Here is an 18833-nt window from a genome sequence, read left to right as displayed (position 1 = left end):
GGGTATAGGGGGCGTGCGCGCGTCACGTCACCGAGGAGCCAATGCGCATGCCCTGGCGGCCGTGATGTCCGCCGGGCACCCGCGATCGCTACTGACACACAAATCCACTATCTTTCAGGGGAGATGAAACAGATTGTGTGTTCCTAGTATATAGGAACAGCGATTGGTCTCCTCCCCAAGTCAGTCCCATCCCCACACAGTGAGGGAACACATTTAACCCCTTGATCGCCCCCTAGTGTTAACCCCTTCCCTGCCAGTGACATTTATACAGTAATCAGTGGCTATTTATAATGTCAAAAGTGTCCGGTCTGTCCGTCGCAATGTCGCAGTCCCGATTAAAATTGCAGATCACCACCATTACTAAAAAAAAAAAAAATAATAATAAAAATGCCATAAATCAATAACCTATTTTGTAGGCGCTATAACTTTTGCACAAACCAATCAATAAACGCTTATTGCGATTTTTCTTACCATACATATCGGCCTAAACTGAGGGAAAAATTATTTATTTTTTTACAAAAAAATTGGGATATTTATTGTAGCAAAAAGTAAAAAATAGTGTTTTTTTCAAAATTGTCGCTCTTTTTTTGTTTATAGCGCAAAAAAATGAAAACTGCAGAGGTGATTGAAGAGGAGTTCCACCCAGTTGGTCCATTAAAAAAAAAAAAAAAATTAAAAGTCAGCAGCTACAAATACTGCAGCTGCTGACTTTTAATTGGACACTTACCTGTCCCTAGGTCCAGCGATGCGGGGGATCGAAGCCCCGCTCGTCCCCCCCCTCCGCTCGTCGGCGCCGGCATTTCAACTGTGGGCGCCGGGCTGTGGCTTCACAGCCTGGCACCCACTGCGCATGCGCGAGCGGCGCCGCACGCCGTGATTGGCCGCTCAATCACCTGGGACCTGTAATGGGTCCCAGATGATTGACAGGAGGGAGGGAGCAGAGCCGAGCCCTTCCTGTGCCGAGGGGGAAGTGATGTCACCAGCCCAGGCACTGGAAGGGGCAGACTACGAGGGACCCCCTAGCAACAGGCATTTAGAGGTAAGTAAAAAAAAAAAAATATCCAAATTTTTTGGGGGTTTTTTTTTAGAATTTTTCAGGTATTTTAGTTTTTTTGGGTGGAACCCCACTTTAAATACCACCAAACGAAATCTCTATTTGTGGGAAAAAAAGGACATCAATTTTGTTTGGGTACAACATCGCACGACTGCGCAATTGTCAGTTAAAGCGACGCAGTGCCATATCGCAAAAAAATTGCCCCGGTCAGGAAGCGGGTAAATACTTCCGGGGCTGAAGTGGTTAAAAAAAAAAAAAAAGTTCCTCAAAAATGTCCCTCATTGTAAATCCAATGTCAATCACATTGCCAGCAATCCGCCCACTCACCACCTGATGGTACACTTAGAAGAATAACATCTCCCCAAGCTATCCTCCGCTTTATAAGGTAAGGGGTGGGGGTAGTGGTGACATCATAGACCAAATATGGCCATGTTTGGTCAATGTCATTCCTAAAAAATGGCCAGTGGTCATATTTTGGCAGTGATGTTACTGGTATCCCCATTCCTTTGCTTAAAAGGGGTGGACATTCCCTGTGAGGTCGGTGGTACCTAAGGACACTGTGGGTTCTTCCCTGGGAACCAGTGATGGCGGGATACTGTCATATACAGAAGTCGTACATCCAAACATCCGAACAGTCATAGTTCAGTACCAAACTAGGTCCAGATTGAGCCGTCAACTAATCCCTAGATACCAATTGTTACTGAGAGACAGAAACTGTTGATTTCCCAAAACCATAGAAACCTTTGGAGGAAACCTGTTTGAGAAAGGCTGGACTAGGCAGTAACATATTTTTTCCCCCTTGGTTAGAGTGGAGATGACCCCATCTATAAGGATATACAGTACATCTCCTAGATTGTAAGCTCTAGTGAGCAGGGGCCTCTGATTCCTCTTGTACCAAATTGTAATGTCTACCTCCATTTTGTTAAAGAGGAAATAAACCCTGGTGGGTTTTACTTCCTCTTTATTTCCCTGCAAAGGTAAAGCATAATGGGCTACTATACATCGCATAGTAGCCCATTATGTGTCACTTACCTGACACTGAAGCCCGCGCTGTCCCCTCGAGCAGGGAGCTTCCATCTTCGCCCCTCTTCCTTCCAGGGGGCCGCGAACTCCGCTCTGTGACTGGCCGGAGTCGCGTGATGTCACTCCCGCACATGCGCGCGGGAGCCACCAGTCACGGCATGACCCCTATTAGAAACGGCACGACGCGCCCCTTCTAAGGGGTGCATGTGCCGATAACATCGGCTCATGCGCCATAGTCATCGCCGCTCATAATTTTAGTTAATATCTCCTAAACCGTAGAGGTTTAGGAGATATTTCAAGCACCTACATGTAAGCCTTAATACAGGCTTATCTGTAGGTAAAAGTGGTTGTACAGGGTGTACAACCACTTTAAGCGCTGCACAAACTGTTATTATTAATAATAATAATAATAATAATAACAATAATAATACACACACAGCACAAGGCTGTGTTCACACTACAAGACGTTTCTCTGGGCTGCAGTTCCTCTGAGCTCCACAAGGTGGTGATCTCACTTCTACCCAGACAGGAATTCTCTATAGAAGACAGGAACTGATGTAAGGTACAAACAGGAAGTATATAAATAGGAAGTTCCAGGTGAGAGGTGAGTCGGGAGGAAGTACAGAGACGACATTGCTGGAAGTGGCAGCGGAGGAGGTAGTAAGATCTTATTTTTTATTTACACCCAGTAACCCCCCCCCCGTCATGTTCCGTCCTCTTCCTCCATAGTCACTGTGACGTCTTTTACCTCCAGCAGATGATGATACACACATATATAGTGTGGAAACCTATATTTACCCCTTCAGGTTCAAAACTTTTTTCCCACTTACAGGGCCAGAACATTTCCTTTCATTTTAGAGATAAATTCTAGTAATATGTTCCTCTAAACAAACAGCACTGACGATAAATGGACAAGACAATGACCACCCTGACCATACATGACCTACAAAGGGCAATTATTACACTACACAGGCAGCTAAAGGGCAATCATTACACTATGCAGCCAACACAATGATGGGGTGCAGGGGTCAGGAGTATGGAGCATAGAGCCCCTTACATTGCTGGTCAGGAGGAAGAAATCATTCCCTAGCCTTCCATGAAGAATATGTTCCATCATTGGTGTCAGAGGGAGGAAAATACTGAGTGTTCTGAGGGAAGTAGAGGAGCTGAAAGACCTCCGAATGGGTACTGAGGATTCAGGGCTTTGGGCCCCCCATGGGGGTTGTGGATTTGAAGGGATCTGGGCCCTTGATAGGATTGGTGGGCAGCAGGTCTCTGAGGGATGAGGTTGTAGGGCTCAGGGGAACTCTAAGGAAGGGAGGGGGGGGCTCTTGATCGATGATGGTCCTTCCGCGTTAATTTACTGTTCCAGCCTCCTTACAGAACTCCTGCCAGAAAAAGAAGGCAACCTTCACCTAGTTACCATCTCACTGGTCATGTAATATATTGCAGGAAACCAATAGGTCTGTGCAGTATTACCTAATCAGTGGCCAGGGATCAGTGCTGTGCATTTTGGGGTGCGTAGTCTACGGCAATACCTTCCCATAAAACAGGCTCTGGCAGTGCCATTGCTGGAACACAGAGCTCCAGGAACCAACTGCCACTCTGTACAATGTCCTGGATATTAAAGTATACTTGGCAACAAAAAAGAGCAAATCCCTCACCCTTGATGTACTCCTCCTACCCACACAGGGCTTTCGTTGGAGGGAAGAAAACAGAATACTTCCCCCCAACTCTAGACTGTTCAAAATAAAAATGTGCCAATGGGGGCAGGAGTTCTTAAATATACAATAACCCTCCTATTACCCCCCTCACTAGAGTTGCCACCTCATCCCTTTAAACCCGAACACCTTTGAATTACACGGGTTCTGAGGCTAATTAAATGCAGATAAGGCACCAAGTGAGTTTAATTATCACCTTAATCAGCCACAGAACCTGTGTAGTTAATATGTGTTCGGGTTTAAAGGGATGAGGTGGCAACCATACTTCTCACATTAACATCCTATTATTGCGTGACCAATACCATCCAAAATCTTCTTCTTACTTTCATTTCCCAAAGTTATCCGTCTACAAGGAGACCTGTATAGATCAAATGACGGAACGAATGAGGATGGAGAAGGACCAGAGTCACATTATCGAGAAGTTACTAAACCTCACCCTGAAGATCATCTACCTGCTGACCGGAGAGGTGAGGAGGATTCTGGGAGGTCACATGACATCACTCTTATCTCTATTAATAAAACACAGACCTGACCGGAGAGGTTAGGAGGATTCTGGGAGGTCACATGACATTACTCTAATCTCTGTTAATAAAACAGACCTGACCGGAGAGGTGAGGAGGATTCTGGGAGGTCACATGACATCACTCTTATCTCTATTAATAAAACACAGACCTGACCGGAGAGGTGAGGAGGATTCTGGGATTCTAACATATTTCTATTGGTTTCTCAATACAGAGATTTCCTCTTGTGAAGTCAGGTGATCATATGACCATCACAGTGCCTCCATGTGACTCCCTAAAACCTGAGAGACACAACATGGAGAAGATTCTAGAAGTCACCAAGAAGATGATGGAGCTGCTGACAGGAGAGGTGAGCGGTGCCGGGAATTCTGGGACATTATCCAGTAACAGACAAGGGATGTGTCTGGATGGTGACTGTATCATTGTGTGTGTCAGGTTCCTATAAGGTGTCAGGATGTCACTGTCTATTTCTCCATGGAGGAGTGGGAGTATTTAGAAGGACACAAGGATCTCTACAAGGACGTCATGATGGACAATCAGCCGCCCCTCACATCACCGGGTAAGAGGAGACTTTATTGTAAAGGAGAGAGCAGTACGGAGGGTCCACCTAGATCCCCCATCATCTGATAAACACATAGAAACAATGTATTCAGTCAGTGTGTGTGTTTCCTACAGATGGATCCAGTAATGGGAACCCACCAGAGAGATGTCCCCGTCCTCTGTATTCCCGGGATTCCACACAGGAAGATCACACCATCCCTCACCATCATCAGGTAGATGAGGAACAATCACTGATAGTATCATTAGGATCTGTACATTATCTGCATTTTTACAATTGATGTCATTTTTATTATATATTCAGAGTGGAAACCTGAGAGATTCTAAAGTTGAGGTTAAAGAAGAGATAAAAGAGGGAAAAGATGAGGATGGGGTGATGGAGGAATCTGTGAATCTAAAAGGACACACAAATCTGTACCAGGACACCATGGTGGAGTCATCCAGCTACAGAAACCCACCAGAGAGATGTCCCCGTCCTCTGTATTCCCAGGATTTTACACAGGAAGGTCACACCATCCCTCACTGTTACAAGGTTGGTAGCTCGGAGCATCTAGAGCATGGACTCATGGAGACAATCTTTGGAATTTATTTACAGTATGTGATGGCAGAAGATCTTTTTTTCATAACTTTTTGGTTTAGGGTGAAGATCTGATAGATATAAAAGTTGAAGTTAAAGCAGAAGAAGAAGAGACGTATGTGAGGGATGATCAGCAGTCTATGGAGGAGGATGGAATAACGGGGACATTTATAGAGGAGGACACTCCTACAGAGATCAGCACAGGTGGGTCATTAACACTAAATACATTCCTCCACCCATACTGCTCACTGATTGGTCCAGAGTAGGGCGGGGGCTGGGTGATATCAGCCTGTAATATCCTGGCCACTTTCCTGAGCTGTGTTCCCCATTCCGTATTCCTCTCGGATAATCTTCCTTCTCTGTGCTGTGCAATTTATGTATCTAGACTGGATTTATGGAGATTCTGGGGTTCAGCTGGAAGCAAAATGTTGATTTTCACCAAGAGCGTTGCTTGACCTAATCACCTGAGGTATGCACATTGGGTCTTCTGCCCCATGCCCAGGTCCGAGCAAGATCTCTATCTTTGCCATTCTCCCAGTGTCACTTGCTCTGTTATTTGCTGGCTGTTCCTGGGTGGAGGGATATGTCTGTATAGTCTCAGACCCGAGTCACTGAGTGCAGTCTCAGGAGATGGGAGGCAGCGGTGTGGGACCTCTGCAACTTGTCTCCAGTAAACAGTTAAGCTTCCACTGATAGCATTATTATCAGTTCTGACTTTTACAGTTTACATTGCAAATTATGTAGTCCAAAGCCCTGCACTATATACTCTATGTTGTGCATTATATACTCCTGACCCCTGCACTATATACTCTATGTTGTGCATTACATAATTCTGATACTATATAGTCCTATCTGTTGTATCTTATACAATATGTTGTACATTACATAGTCCTGACTTCTCTCTTCCCTCTACCCTCTGCTATATATATACACATAATATGTATTCTCTTTTGTTACACCCATTTCCTACCAGCTGGACATTTTATATCTGATGATTTGATTGGAGCACAGACTTTTACATGTTGATAATAATGTGATAACATCCTCCAACTTTGGAACCTTAAACAGAAAGTGATAATGAGGGAGGAGTCAATAACTCAATGATGGTGGTCTTCAGGATCAGTCCAGTCTTCATCTTGGTTCTCCCCCCATCCTCACTCTCTGACCTCTGGTGGGGCTCAGCCCCGCTGTTATTCATGACTAAATCATGGACTAGATAAGGAAGTGCAGGACTTCTTGTGTTGGGAAGATGGCAATGAGTGATAGAGGGGGTGGGGACACTCGTCCTATAATCCCCTCATCACTGTCACTCCTATAAAAGACAGTTCTCGTTGTTTCCTCACTCTCTGACTAAGGTCCATGAATAAAGAAATGAACTGGTAGGAGATCAGAGGACCCATTTACTGGTTACCTTGAGGGGGGAATTGTAAGATCCTCAGAGACAAAGCTGCCTGATGTGGGCGGAGTCCTGGTTTAGGGGAACCAATCTGCTCATGTCTAGTAATAATCTTTGTATTTCTATTTTAGTAGATGGACGGGAGATGAGGAAAACCTCAGAGGATTGTCTCACTTTGTCTCCAGACTGTAAAGTAGAAGATGAGGACATCACACAGTATAGTCCAGGAGAAAACCCGACTACCTCAAATGTCTATCCGGCACCACACAGTGTAGATGGACCATCGTATTCCTCTTATCCTGAGGAACCTCAGACTGTGAGGGACGGTGCCGGACCATCGTATTCCTCTTATCCTGAGGAACCTCAGACTGTGCGGGACGGTGCCGGACCATCGTATTCCTCTTATCCTGAGGAACCTCAGACTGTGAGGGACGGTGCCGGACCATCGTATTCCTCTTATCCTGAGGAACCTCAGACTGTGAGGGACGGTGCCGGACCATCGTATTCCTCTTATCCTGAGGAACCTCAGACTGTGAGGGACGGTGCCGGACCATCGTATTCCTCTTATCCTGAGGAACCTCAGACTGTGCGGGACGGTGCCGGACCATCGTATTCCTCTTATCCTGAGGAACCTCAGACTGTGAGGGACGGTGCCGGACCATCGTATTTCTCTTATCCTGAGGAACCTCAGACTGTGAGGGACGGTGCCGTCCTTCCAACAGAGAAAAGCTTTTCCTGTACTGAGTGCGGGAAGTGTTTCAGATTTAAATCCAGTTTTTATGAACATAAAAGATCTCACACAGGTGAGAAGCCGTATTCCTGTTTTGAATGCGGAAAATGTTACTCAAGGATTTCACATCTTTACAGACATCAGAGATCGCACACAGGGGAGAAGCCATATTCCTGTTCTGAGTGCGGGAAATTGTTTGTACAAATATCAGAACTTGTCATACATCAGAGGTCTCACACGGGTGAGAAGCCGTATTCCTGTCATGAGTGCGGAAAAAGTTTTTCAGACAAATCCGCTCTGTACAGACATCAGAGACTGCATGCAGATAATAAGTCACATTCCTGTCCTGAGTGCGGGAAATGTTTTTCAAGGATTTCAGATCTTTACAGACATCAGAGAGTGCACACAGGCGAGAAGCCGCATTCCTGTTCTGAGTGCGGGAAATGTTTTGTACAAAAATCACAACTTGTCACACATCAAATTTCTCACACAGGGGAAAAGCCGTATTCTTGTTCTGAGTGCGGGAAATGTTTTTCAAGGAAGCCACATCTTTACAGACATCAGAGATTGCACACGGGTGAGAAGCCGTATTCCTGTCCTGAGTGTGGGAAATGTTTTTCACTGAAGTCCAATCTTTACAGTCATCGGAGATTGCACACAGGGGAGAAGCCGTTTCCCTGTACTGAGTGCGGGAAATGTTTTGTACAAAAATCAGAACTTGTCAGACATCAGAGATCTCACACGGGGGAAAAGCCGTATTCCTGTGCTGAGTGCGGGAAATGTTTTTCAAGGAAGTCTAATCTTTCCAGACATCAGAGATCTCACACGGGGGAGAAGCCGTATCCCTGTCCTGAGTGAGGGAATTGTTCCTGAGTGAAGTCCTGTCTTCCTGTACATCAGGGGGTCCCACACAACCCTCGAGGTGTATTAATGTCTTGTATATGAATGTTGCTGGACATGTGGGGAAGAAGCACACCCTGATATACACCTCAGATATACTCCATGGCTGATCTTCATCATGGAAGAAACAGTTGATAAGGAGATCAGAGATCACCAAAGACATGGATGAAGAGTTGTACCGTGTTGGCCATTGATAGCAGGAGAAAAATAAAAATGGAATCATTACCTCTCATTGGCTGAGTACGTTTTGTGGCGTAAACTCTCGCAAGAGATCTGTTTCCTCAAGACGTCTTTCAGGACGAAACGCGTTAACCCCACCACTTAAAAGGTCTTTGAAAATTAAAAATGGAGTCATTACCTCTCATTGGCTGAGTACATTTTGTGGTGGAAGATTTCACAAACATTTACAGGTCTGTTTAAAAAAAAAAATAGTTCAACAAATGTGAGACGCATTCACTGAGCCGCAATTATTGTTGGTCGTGTTTTATTTCATGCAATGATTTCCTATCATCATTGGCTCCATCCAGTGGTCATAATTCGGTGTTGCTCAATTTTTTTCTGATGAAGGGATTTCTAGAATATTTCCCCCATATGGCCACTAGATGGAACTGACGATCGTAGGAAATTGATGTATTTGTTAAAGCAGAACTCGGGGGTATAACTTTTTTCCATGTTCTCCTACCTTCACCAACTACGTCAGCCATCTTCTTCCGAGCTCTGTAGTTCCTCTGCCATAGCCTGCATGCTGAACTTGCTGATAATACATTATTGTCTGGTGATTTCCTGTTTGCAAGACCGCTATCCGTCCAGTAACCTCAGTCAGCGGTCTGACGCGCCATCTTGTCGTCCTCGGAAAGCGAGCAGGGAGTTGTACTTCCACCTGGCTCGCTGTAGTGGGCAGAGGGGGTCTCACAGCCCCTGGTCCTTGCTGCCCATAGAGGTGGTGTCCTCCTCCTCCCCCCTGCCAGCACTCCGCCCCCGATAACCTGCACTGGTGACACTGCACTGATGGACACTGAAAATCTGTACTGGTGACTTTGCACTGATGGGCACTGCACTGGTGACACTGCACTAAAAATCTGTACTGGTGACATCGCACTGATAATTTGCACTGGTGACACCGCACTGATGGACACTGATAATCTGCACTGGTGACAACGCATTGATAAGCTGCACTGGTGACACCACACTAATAACTGCTAAGATGCACTGGTGACCCTGCACTAATGAGCACTGATGAGCTGCACTGGTGATACCGTACTGATAATCTGCACTGATGAGCTGCACTGAGGCAGCACTGATGGGCACTGATAAGCTGCACTGATGGGCACTAAGGCTGCTCTTATGGGCACTGATTAGGTTGTACTGATAAGCAAAGGATTCCATCCACTGCTTTACTGACAACATCCAGTGCCAAATCTGTAGGAGAGGTTTCCACCATCCCTGCAAAGTTTTCAGTCATTTTTTAATGTTTTTCTTATTTTGAGTGTGATGTGTATTATATGTGACTTTACATATCACAGAGACCGTTATTGTGGTGATTTTGAAGCTTACTGAGATTGCCATACATTAGAGGGTTCCACCATTATTGTGTTATTGATTAGTAAGGCAGCGCTGCACTTTTTTTTTTTTTTTTTTTTTTTTCCTCATGCCGACATTTCCTTGTGTCACACAGTGATGTAAAGCAGCATGTCCCGGCTCTCTCTGTGGTGTGGATCGGGATGTGCTCCTATACACCATACAAGCACTGATTAATGTTACAAAGGTCTCAAAGCTGCATGAGCAGGAATATTTCTAATACTGAGTTACAGCCGAGTACAGTGTGTATAATATATAATTATGGGATGTGTCTACATTTCAGTAATGAATACATAAAGCATGTAAGGGAAATCTGTTTATCTGTTGTTGTGGCTGGAGGGGAGAGCACATGCATGCTCCACAGTTATAAGAATTTCCCCTCACTGTCTGTGTTGTGCTCAGCAGTGTGGCTGCAGAGTGAGGGGCGTGATTTATATTGAAGGGGGCTTGTACATATTTAGTGTACACAGGCCTAGTGTACCCTCCCACATTCAGTGCAATATGCAAAGCATGATGGGAAATGTAGTTTAACCACTTAAGGATCGGACCTATTTTTCAGACTCTGCGTTTACAAGTTAAAATCCATTTTTTTTTTGCTAGAAAATTATTTAGAAGCCCCAAACATTATATATTTTTCTCTAACACCCTAGAGAATAAAATGGCGGTCGTTGCAATACTTTCTGTCACACCGTATTTGCACAGCAGTTTTACAAGCGCACTTTTTTTTGGGAAAAAAATACACTTTTTTTTAAATGAAAAAATTAAACAACAGTAAAGCTAGCCCATTTTTTTCTATATTGTGAAAGAAAATGTTACGCTGAGTAAATTAATACCCAACATGCCACGCTTCAAAAAATGCGCCCGCTCGTGGAATGGCGACAAACTTTTATCCTTTAAAAATCTCAATCAGTAAAGGTTTAAAAATTCTAGACTTCTACTAGAATTACTGCTCTCGCTCTAACGATCGCGGCGATACCTCACATGTGTGGTTTGAACAGCGTTTTCATATGTGGGCGCTGCTCACGTATGCATTCGCTTCTGCGCGCGAGATCGGCGGGACGGGGAACTTAAAGTTTTTTTTTTTCCTTATTTATTTTACTTTTTAGTATTTATTTTGACACTGTTCTTTAAAAAAAAAAAAAAATTGGGTCACTTTTATTCCTATTACAAGGAATGTAAACATCCCTTGTAATAGAAAAAAAACATGACAGGACCTCTTAAATATGAGATCTGGGGGTCAAAAAGTCCTCACATCTCATATTTACACTAAAATGCAATAAAAAAAAATGTCCTGAATTTTCCACTTCTTAATAAGGGATTAAACAGTACTGACTGGCATATTCAAGGCTTTGGGTATCTTTTTGTATCCTTTTCCATCTTTTTAAACTTCCATTATCTTGTTACGCAGGTCTTTTGACTGTTCTTTTCTACCTCCTCATGGCTCAGTGTCTAGCCTGCTTAGTGCATCCATGTGAGAGCTAACAAACTCATTGACTATTTATAGTAGGTGACCGCGATATTGTGTCAATCTCGCCGCTGTTATCGGTGAGATTTGACACCTGCAAGCCCCGTCGTGGGAGCCAGGGCCGAGCTGGCTCGCTCATCGGGAAAGGAAAACTGTGTTGTTTCCTTTCCCGATGAGCGACAAGCATTGCTGACAGGTGTTTTGTATGAATCATGAGGGGGAACGCCGCGTCAAATTTTAAATAAAAAAACGGCATGGGTTCCCCTCCAGGGGCAGGCCGGGCCCTTAGGTCTGGTATGGATTCTATGGGGAACCCCTACGCTGAAAAAATGGCATGGGGGTCACCGCCAAAATCCATACCAGACCCTTATCCGAGCACGCAGCCCGGCCGCTCAGGAAAGGGGGTGGGGACGAGCGAGCAGCCCCCCTTCCTGAACCGTACCAGGCTGAATGCCCTCAAGATGGGGGGTGGGCGCTTTGGGGCAGAGAGCCACCCTGCGGCCCCCCACCCCAAGGCACCTTGTCCCCATGTTGATGAGGACAAGGGCCTCTTCCCGACAACCCTGACTGTTGGTTGTCAGGGTCTGCGGGTAGAGGACTTATCGGAATCCGGGAGCCCCCTTTAATAAGGGGACCCCCAGATCCCGGCCCCCCACCCTATGTTAATGAGTATGGGGTACATTGAACCCCTACCCATTCACCTGGGGGAAAAAAAGTGTCAATAAAAAAACACACTAGACAGGTTTTTAAAGTAATTTATTAGGCAGCTCCGGGGGTCTTCTTCCGACTTCGGGGGTCTTCTTCCGACTCTCTCCGGCCTCTTCTCCCGGTGTCCGGTTCTTCTCCCACTCTCCGGTTCTTCTGCCGGGCTCCTCCGCTATCTTCTGCTCTTTTGCAGCTCTCTTGCTAGTGGTGGCCCGGTCTTCTCCATCGTCTTCTTCCCTTTTCTCTTCTTCCGATGTTGACACGACGCTCTCTCTCGCTGTAATGCCGTGTGCGAGGTGCGCAATGACTTATATAAGCATGGGGCTTGGTCACCGGGTGATGTCATCCGGTGACCCCGCCCCTTGTGACGTCACAATCCAGGGGCATGATGGGACTGTGACATCACAAGGGGCGGGGTCACCGGGTGACATCACCCTGTGACCATGCCCCATGCCTATATAAGTCATTGCGCACCTCGCACACGGCATTACAGCAGGAGAGAGCGTCGTGTCAACATCGGAAGAAGAGAGGAGGGAACAAGATGACGGAGAAGACCGGGCTACTGCCGGAGAGAGCGGAGAAGAAGGTTGAAGACCCCCCCCCCCGGAGCTGCCTAAAAAATTACTTTAAAAACCTGTCTAGTGTGTTTTTTTTGTTGACACTTTTTCCCCCAGGTGAATGGGTAGGGGTCACACTCATTCACATAAGGTTGGGGGCCCCCTTATTAAAGGGGGCTCCTGGATTCCGATAAGCCCTCCGCCCGCAGACCCCGACAAGCAACAACCAGGGTTGTCGGGAAGAGGCCCTTGTCCTCATCAACATGGGGACAAGGTGCATTGGGGTGGGGCGCAGGGCGGCCCCCTGCCCCAAAGCACCCACCCCCCATGTTGAGGGCATGCGGCCTGGTACGGTTCAGGAGGGGGGGAGGCGCTCGCTCGTCCCCACCCCCTTTCCTGACGGGCCGGGCTGCATGCTCGGATAAGGGTCTGGTATGGATTTTGGGGGGACCCCCATGCCGTTTTTTCGGCGTAGGGGGTTCCCCTTAAAATGCATACCAGACCTAATGACCTGGTATGCCCCTGGAGGGGAACCCATGCCGTTTTTTTATTTAAAATTTGACGCGGCGTTCCCCCTCATGATTCATACCAAACACCTGTCAGCAATACTTGTTGCTCATCGGGCAGTGAAAAAACAGTTTCCCTTTCCCGATGAGCGAGCCAGCGCGAGATGTACAGTACCTTGTCGCCGAGAACCAGCACAAAGGGATCACATTCTCGCGGTCAGGTACTGTATACACAGACACTAATTGTGGTTTAAAAAGTCACAAATGTGAGAAATTAACCTTTAATTGCCAATTAAATTTCACCTGTGTGTGCCACCTTCTGTGTCTGTACCAAGGCCAAACATTCCAGAGTATGTAAACTTTTGATCATGGCCAATTGGGTGATTTCTGTTATCATTATGATTTAAAAAGGATCCAAAAATTATGTGATAATAAATTACTTCATGGTATCGCTATCCTTAAATAAAAGACAGTTTTTTGGCACGATCATGCCCTCAACAGGGAGCGACAAGTATGCCCCCCCCCCCCCCAAACCATACCAGGCCACATGCCCTCAACAGGGAGGGAAGGCATGTGCCCCCCCAAGCCACATGCCTTCAACAGGGAGGGATAAGCATGTGTCCCACCAAACCAGGCCACATGCCCTCAACAAGGAGGGACAAGATGTGCCCCCCAAACCATACCAGGCCACATGACCTCAACAGGGAGGGATAAGCATGTACCCCCCAAACCATACCAGGCCACATGCCTTCAACAGGGAGGGATAAGTATGTGCCCCCCCAAACCATACCAGGCCACATGCCCTCAACAGGGAGGGACAAGCATGCCCCCCCCCCAAACCATACCAGGCCACATCATGCCCTCAACAAAGGAAGGTGCTTTTTTTGAGGGTCCCTCCTGGCATACCACCATGACCCCATATTGATGAGGATAAGGGCCACATCCTCACAACACTGGCAGGTGGATGTGGGGGTCCGCTAGCCAGGGGCTTTTATGAATCTTAAAGCCCCTTTTAATAATAAGGGGGCCCTGAGGTACCACCCCTCACACATGAGTATGGGGTACTCATTCAATAAAAAAAAAGGTCTAACCTAGAAATAATGACACCCAAAGTTCTTTATTAAGAAAAAATAATTCCCAAAAAATGTGCCAGCAACCCGCCCACTCACCAACAAACAAAAATGACAACTAAGTACACACAACCTATCCTGATGGTACACTTAGCCAATTGGCATCCCCCTGAGCTATCCTCCGCTATATAAGGTAAGGGGTGGGGGTAGTGGTGACATCATTGATCAAATATGGCCATGTTTGGTCAATGTCATTCCAAAAAAAGAGCCAGTGGCCATATTTAGGCAGTGATATTACTGGTATCTTTAAGCAAAGAGGTGGAGATTCCCTGTGATGTCAGTGGTATCTAAGGAGCACTGTGGGTGCTCCCTTGGGAACCAGTGATAGCGGGATGTTGTCATATATAGAAGCCCCTTCTATATATGATTTTCAGCTCCTATAGAAAAGGGGTAAGAACAGGCTAATGTTCTGGCATTCATCCACACAACCAGACCGAGCTGACTAAGAGACAGAAATTGTTTATTACCCCGAAACCCATTAAACTTTGGCCCTGGAAGGCTGGACTAGGCAGTAAAATATTTCTCTCCCCCTTGGTGGGAGTGGAGATGACCCATCTATAAGGATATACAGTACATTAGGGTTGCCACCTCATCCCTTTAAACCCGAACACATATTAATTACACAGGTTCTGTGGCTGATTAAAGTGGTAATTAAACTCACTTAGTGTCTTACCTGCATTCAATTAGCCACAGAACCTGTGTAATTCATATGTGTTTGGGTTTAAAGGGATGAGGTGGAAACTCTACAGTACATACATACACAGCACAAGGCCGTGTTCACACTACGAGGAGTTTCTCGGGCTGCAGTTCCTCTGATCTCCACAAGGTGGTGATCTCACTTCTACCCAGACAGGAAGTCTCTATGGGAAACAGGAAGTGATGTCAGGTACAGACAGGAAGTTCCGGGTGAGAGGTGAGTCTGGAGGAAGTATAGGGGAGACATTGCTGGAACTGGCAGGAGAGGAGGTAATAAGATCTTATTTTCTATTTATACCCAGTAACCCCCCCGTCATGTTCCGTCCTCTTCCTCCATAGTCACTGTGACGTCTTTTATCCCCAGCAGATGATGATACACACATATATAGTGTGGGAACCTAGATTATCCCCTTCAGGGGCAGAACATTCCCCCACTTACATTTCCTTCATTTTGGAGATAAATTCTAGTAATATGTTCCTCTAAACAAACAACACTGACAATAAATAGACAAGACAATGACCATCCTGACCATACATGGCCTACAACGGGCAATTATTACTCTACACAGACAGCCAATGGGCAATCATTACAATACATGGCCAACACAATGATGCAGTGCAATACCTTCCAATAAAACAGGCTCTGGCAGTGCCTGTTGCTGGAACGCAGAGCTCCAGGAACCAACTGCCACTCTGTACAATGTCCTGGATACTAAAAAGAGAAATACAGCCAAAGATCGTTTGGCTGTACTTCTCCTATGGATTACAGGAGTGCAAATTGTTTTACACTCCTGTGACCCGTTTTTAGCAAAAAGGGAATGAAGTGCGCTCTCTGCTGACGTCACCAATGTCAGTTCAGGCACCGCGTCGTCCCGACCACGGAGCCTCGATCTGCCAGGTACCTGGACTGACACCCGTCTCAGCCTCTCAGTGAGCGGCTGAGAGCCTGAGACGGCCGCTCCACAGCCCAGCACTCCGGCGAGCAATGAGGGGGCAGAGCAGAGAGCTTTCACTGACAGTCTGCAGCTCTCTGTGAGAAAACTGAGTGATCGGTGGTGTTCAATCGCTCAGGTCCTCAGTGTAGAGGCACCGGGGGACAGATGCAGCATCCACCGAGGTATGTATGAAACTGCAAAAAAAAAATACTTTACTTCTCTTTAAAGTATACTTGGCAACAAAAAGAGCAAATCCCTCACCCCTGCTGTTCTCCTCCTACCCACACAGGGCTGCCATTGGAGGGAAGAGAACAGAATACTTCTCCGACTCTAAACAATCTAAAATAAAAATGTGCCAATGGGGGCAATAGTTCTTAAATGTACAACTACCCTCCTATTATCCCCCTCACATCCACATCCTGATATTGTGTGGCCAACACCATCCAAATAATTCTTACTTTCATTTCCCAAATTTATCTGTCTACAAAAAGATCTTTATAGATCAATTGATGGCACCAATGAGGATGGAGGAGGACCGGAGTCACATGACTGAGAAGATACTAAACCTCACCCTGGAGATCATCTACCTGCTGACTGGAGAGGTGAGGAGGATTCTGGGAGGTCACATGACATCACTCTTATCTCTATTAATAAAACACAGACCTGACCGGAGAGGTGAGGAGGATTCTGGGAGGTCACATGACATCACTCTTATCTCTATTAATAAAACACAGACCTGACCGGAGAGGTGAGGAGGATTCTGGGAGGTCACATGACATCACTCTTATCTCTATTAATAAAACACAGACCTGACCGGAGAGGTGAGGAGGATTCTGGGAGGTCACATGACATCACTCTTATCTCTATTAATAAAACACAGACCTGACCGGAGAGGTGAGGAGGATTCTGGGAGGTCACATGACATCACTCTTATCTCTATTAATAAAACACAGACCTGACCGGAGAGGTGAGGAGGATTCTGGGAGGTCACATGACATCACTCTTATCTCTATTAATAAAACACAGACCTGACCGGAGAGGTGAGGAGGATTCTGGGATTCTAACATGATATTCCTATTGGTTCCTCAATACAGAGATTTCCTCTTGTGAAGTCAGGTGATCATATGACCATCACAGTGCCTCCATGTGACGCCCTAAAACCTGAGAGACACAACATGCAGAAGATTCTAGAAGTCACCAAGAAGATGATGGAGCTGCTGACAGGAGAGGTGAGGAGGATTCTGGGAATTCTGGGACATTATCCAGTAACAGACAAGGGATGTGTCTGGATGGTGACTGTATCATTGTGTGTGTCAGGTTCCTATAAGGTGTCAGGATGTCACTGTCTATTTCTCCATGGAGGAGTGGGAGTATTTAGAAGGACACAAGGATCTCTACAAGGACGTCATGATGGACAATCAGCCGCCCCTCACATCACCGGGTAAGAGGAGACTTTATTGTAAAGGAGAGAGCAGTATGGAGGGTCCACCTAGATCCCCCATCATCTGATAAACACATAGAAACAATGTATTCAGTCAGTGTGTGTGTTTCCTACAGATGGATCCAGTAATGGGAACCCACCAGAGAGATGTCCCCATCCTCTGTATTCCCGGGATTCCACACAGGAAGGTCACACCATCCCCCACCATCATCAGGTAGATGAGGAACAATCACTGATAGTATCATTAGGATCTGTACATTATCTGCATTGTTACAATTGATGTCATTTTTATTATATATTCAGAGTGGAAACCTGAGAGATTCTAAAGTTGAGGTTAAAGAAGAGATAAAAGAGGAGGATGATGAAGACAGGGTGATGAAGGAATCTGTATATCTAAAACGACACAAAGATCTGTACCAGGACACCATGGTGGAGTCATCCAGCTACAGAAACCCACCAGAGAGATGTCCCCGTCCTCTGTATTCCCGGGATTCCACACAGGAAGATCACACCATCCCTCACTGTTACAAGGTTGGTGGTTCGGAGCATCTAGAACATGGACTCGTAGAGACAATCTATGGATTTAATTATAGTATGTGATAGCAGCAGATCTTTTTTTATAACTTTTTGGTTTAGGGTGAAGATCTGATAGATATAAAAGTTGAAGTTAAAGCAGAAGAAGAAGAGACCTATGTGAGGGATGATCAGCAGTCTATGGAGGAGGATGGAATAACGGGGACATTTATAGAGGAGGACACTCCTACAGAGATCAGCACAGGTGGGTCATTAACACTAAATACATTCCTCCACCTATACTGCTCACTGATTGGTCCAGAGTAGGGCGGGGACTGGGTGATATCAGCCTGTAATACCCTGGTCACTTTCCTGAGCTGGTAAAAGTAAATACTGCGCTTACACTAAGTGGCAAAAGCTGCGACTAAAAAGTAGTAAACCATAAATCGTATAAAAATCAGAAAGTCGCGCTAAAAACTGAAGATGACAACAAGAAGTGTCAAAAAAATCTCATACAAATATGAGAGTGAGTGATGGTCATTGAGTGATTTATGTGCTTGTCAATGTAATTAAACACTGTAAAAAATGAAAAATATAATAAATATAAAATAAATCAGAAAATGACAATTAATTGATAGGACACAGATATTAACTCCTATGTCCAAAAAGAAGAATCGATAATAAGTGACACAATCACTGACAAATAAATATCTTAAGTGACAAAAAAAAGGAGATAATGTGACACATCTATGGAAACTAAACCATAATTAATATACAAAAACAATATAGAGATAAAGAAAAATAAACTCAAAAAAAGTCCATAACTC

General features: G+C 45.6%; 1 protein-coding gene across 1 annotated transcript in view; it reads left to right on the top strand.

Annotated features, from left to right (window-relative positions):
• LOC141106786 (uncharacterized) overlaps positions 1 to 18833 on the top strand; it is a 157842-nt gene that overhangs the window by 133980 nt on the left and 5029 nt on the right. Inside the window, exon 42 of the mRNA XM_073597714.1 lies at positions 7960 to 8422. Coding sequence (XP_073453815.1) covers positions 7960 to 8422 — 463 coding nt within the window. The remainder of the gene's footprint in view (positions 1 to 7959; positions 8423 to 18833) is intronic.

This window comes from Aquarana catesbeiana, linkage group LG08 (genome assembly GCF_042186555.1).
Source record: "Aquarana catesbeiana isolate 2022-GZ linkage group LG08, ASM4218655v1, whole genome shotgun sequence".
NCBI classification, from domain to species: Eukaryota; Metazoa; Chordata; class Amphibia; order Anura; family Ranidae; genus Aquarana; species Aquarana catesbeiana.
This window is presented reverse-complemented; position numbering and strand designations above follow the sequence as displayed.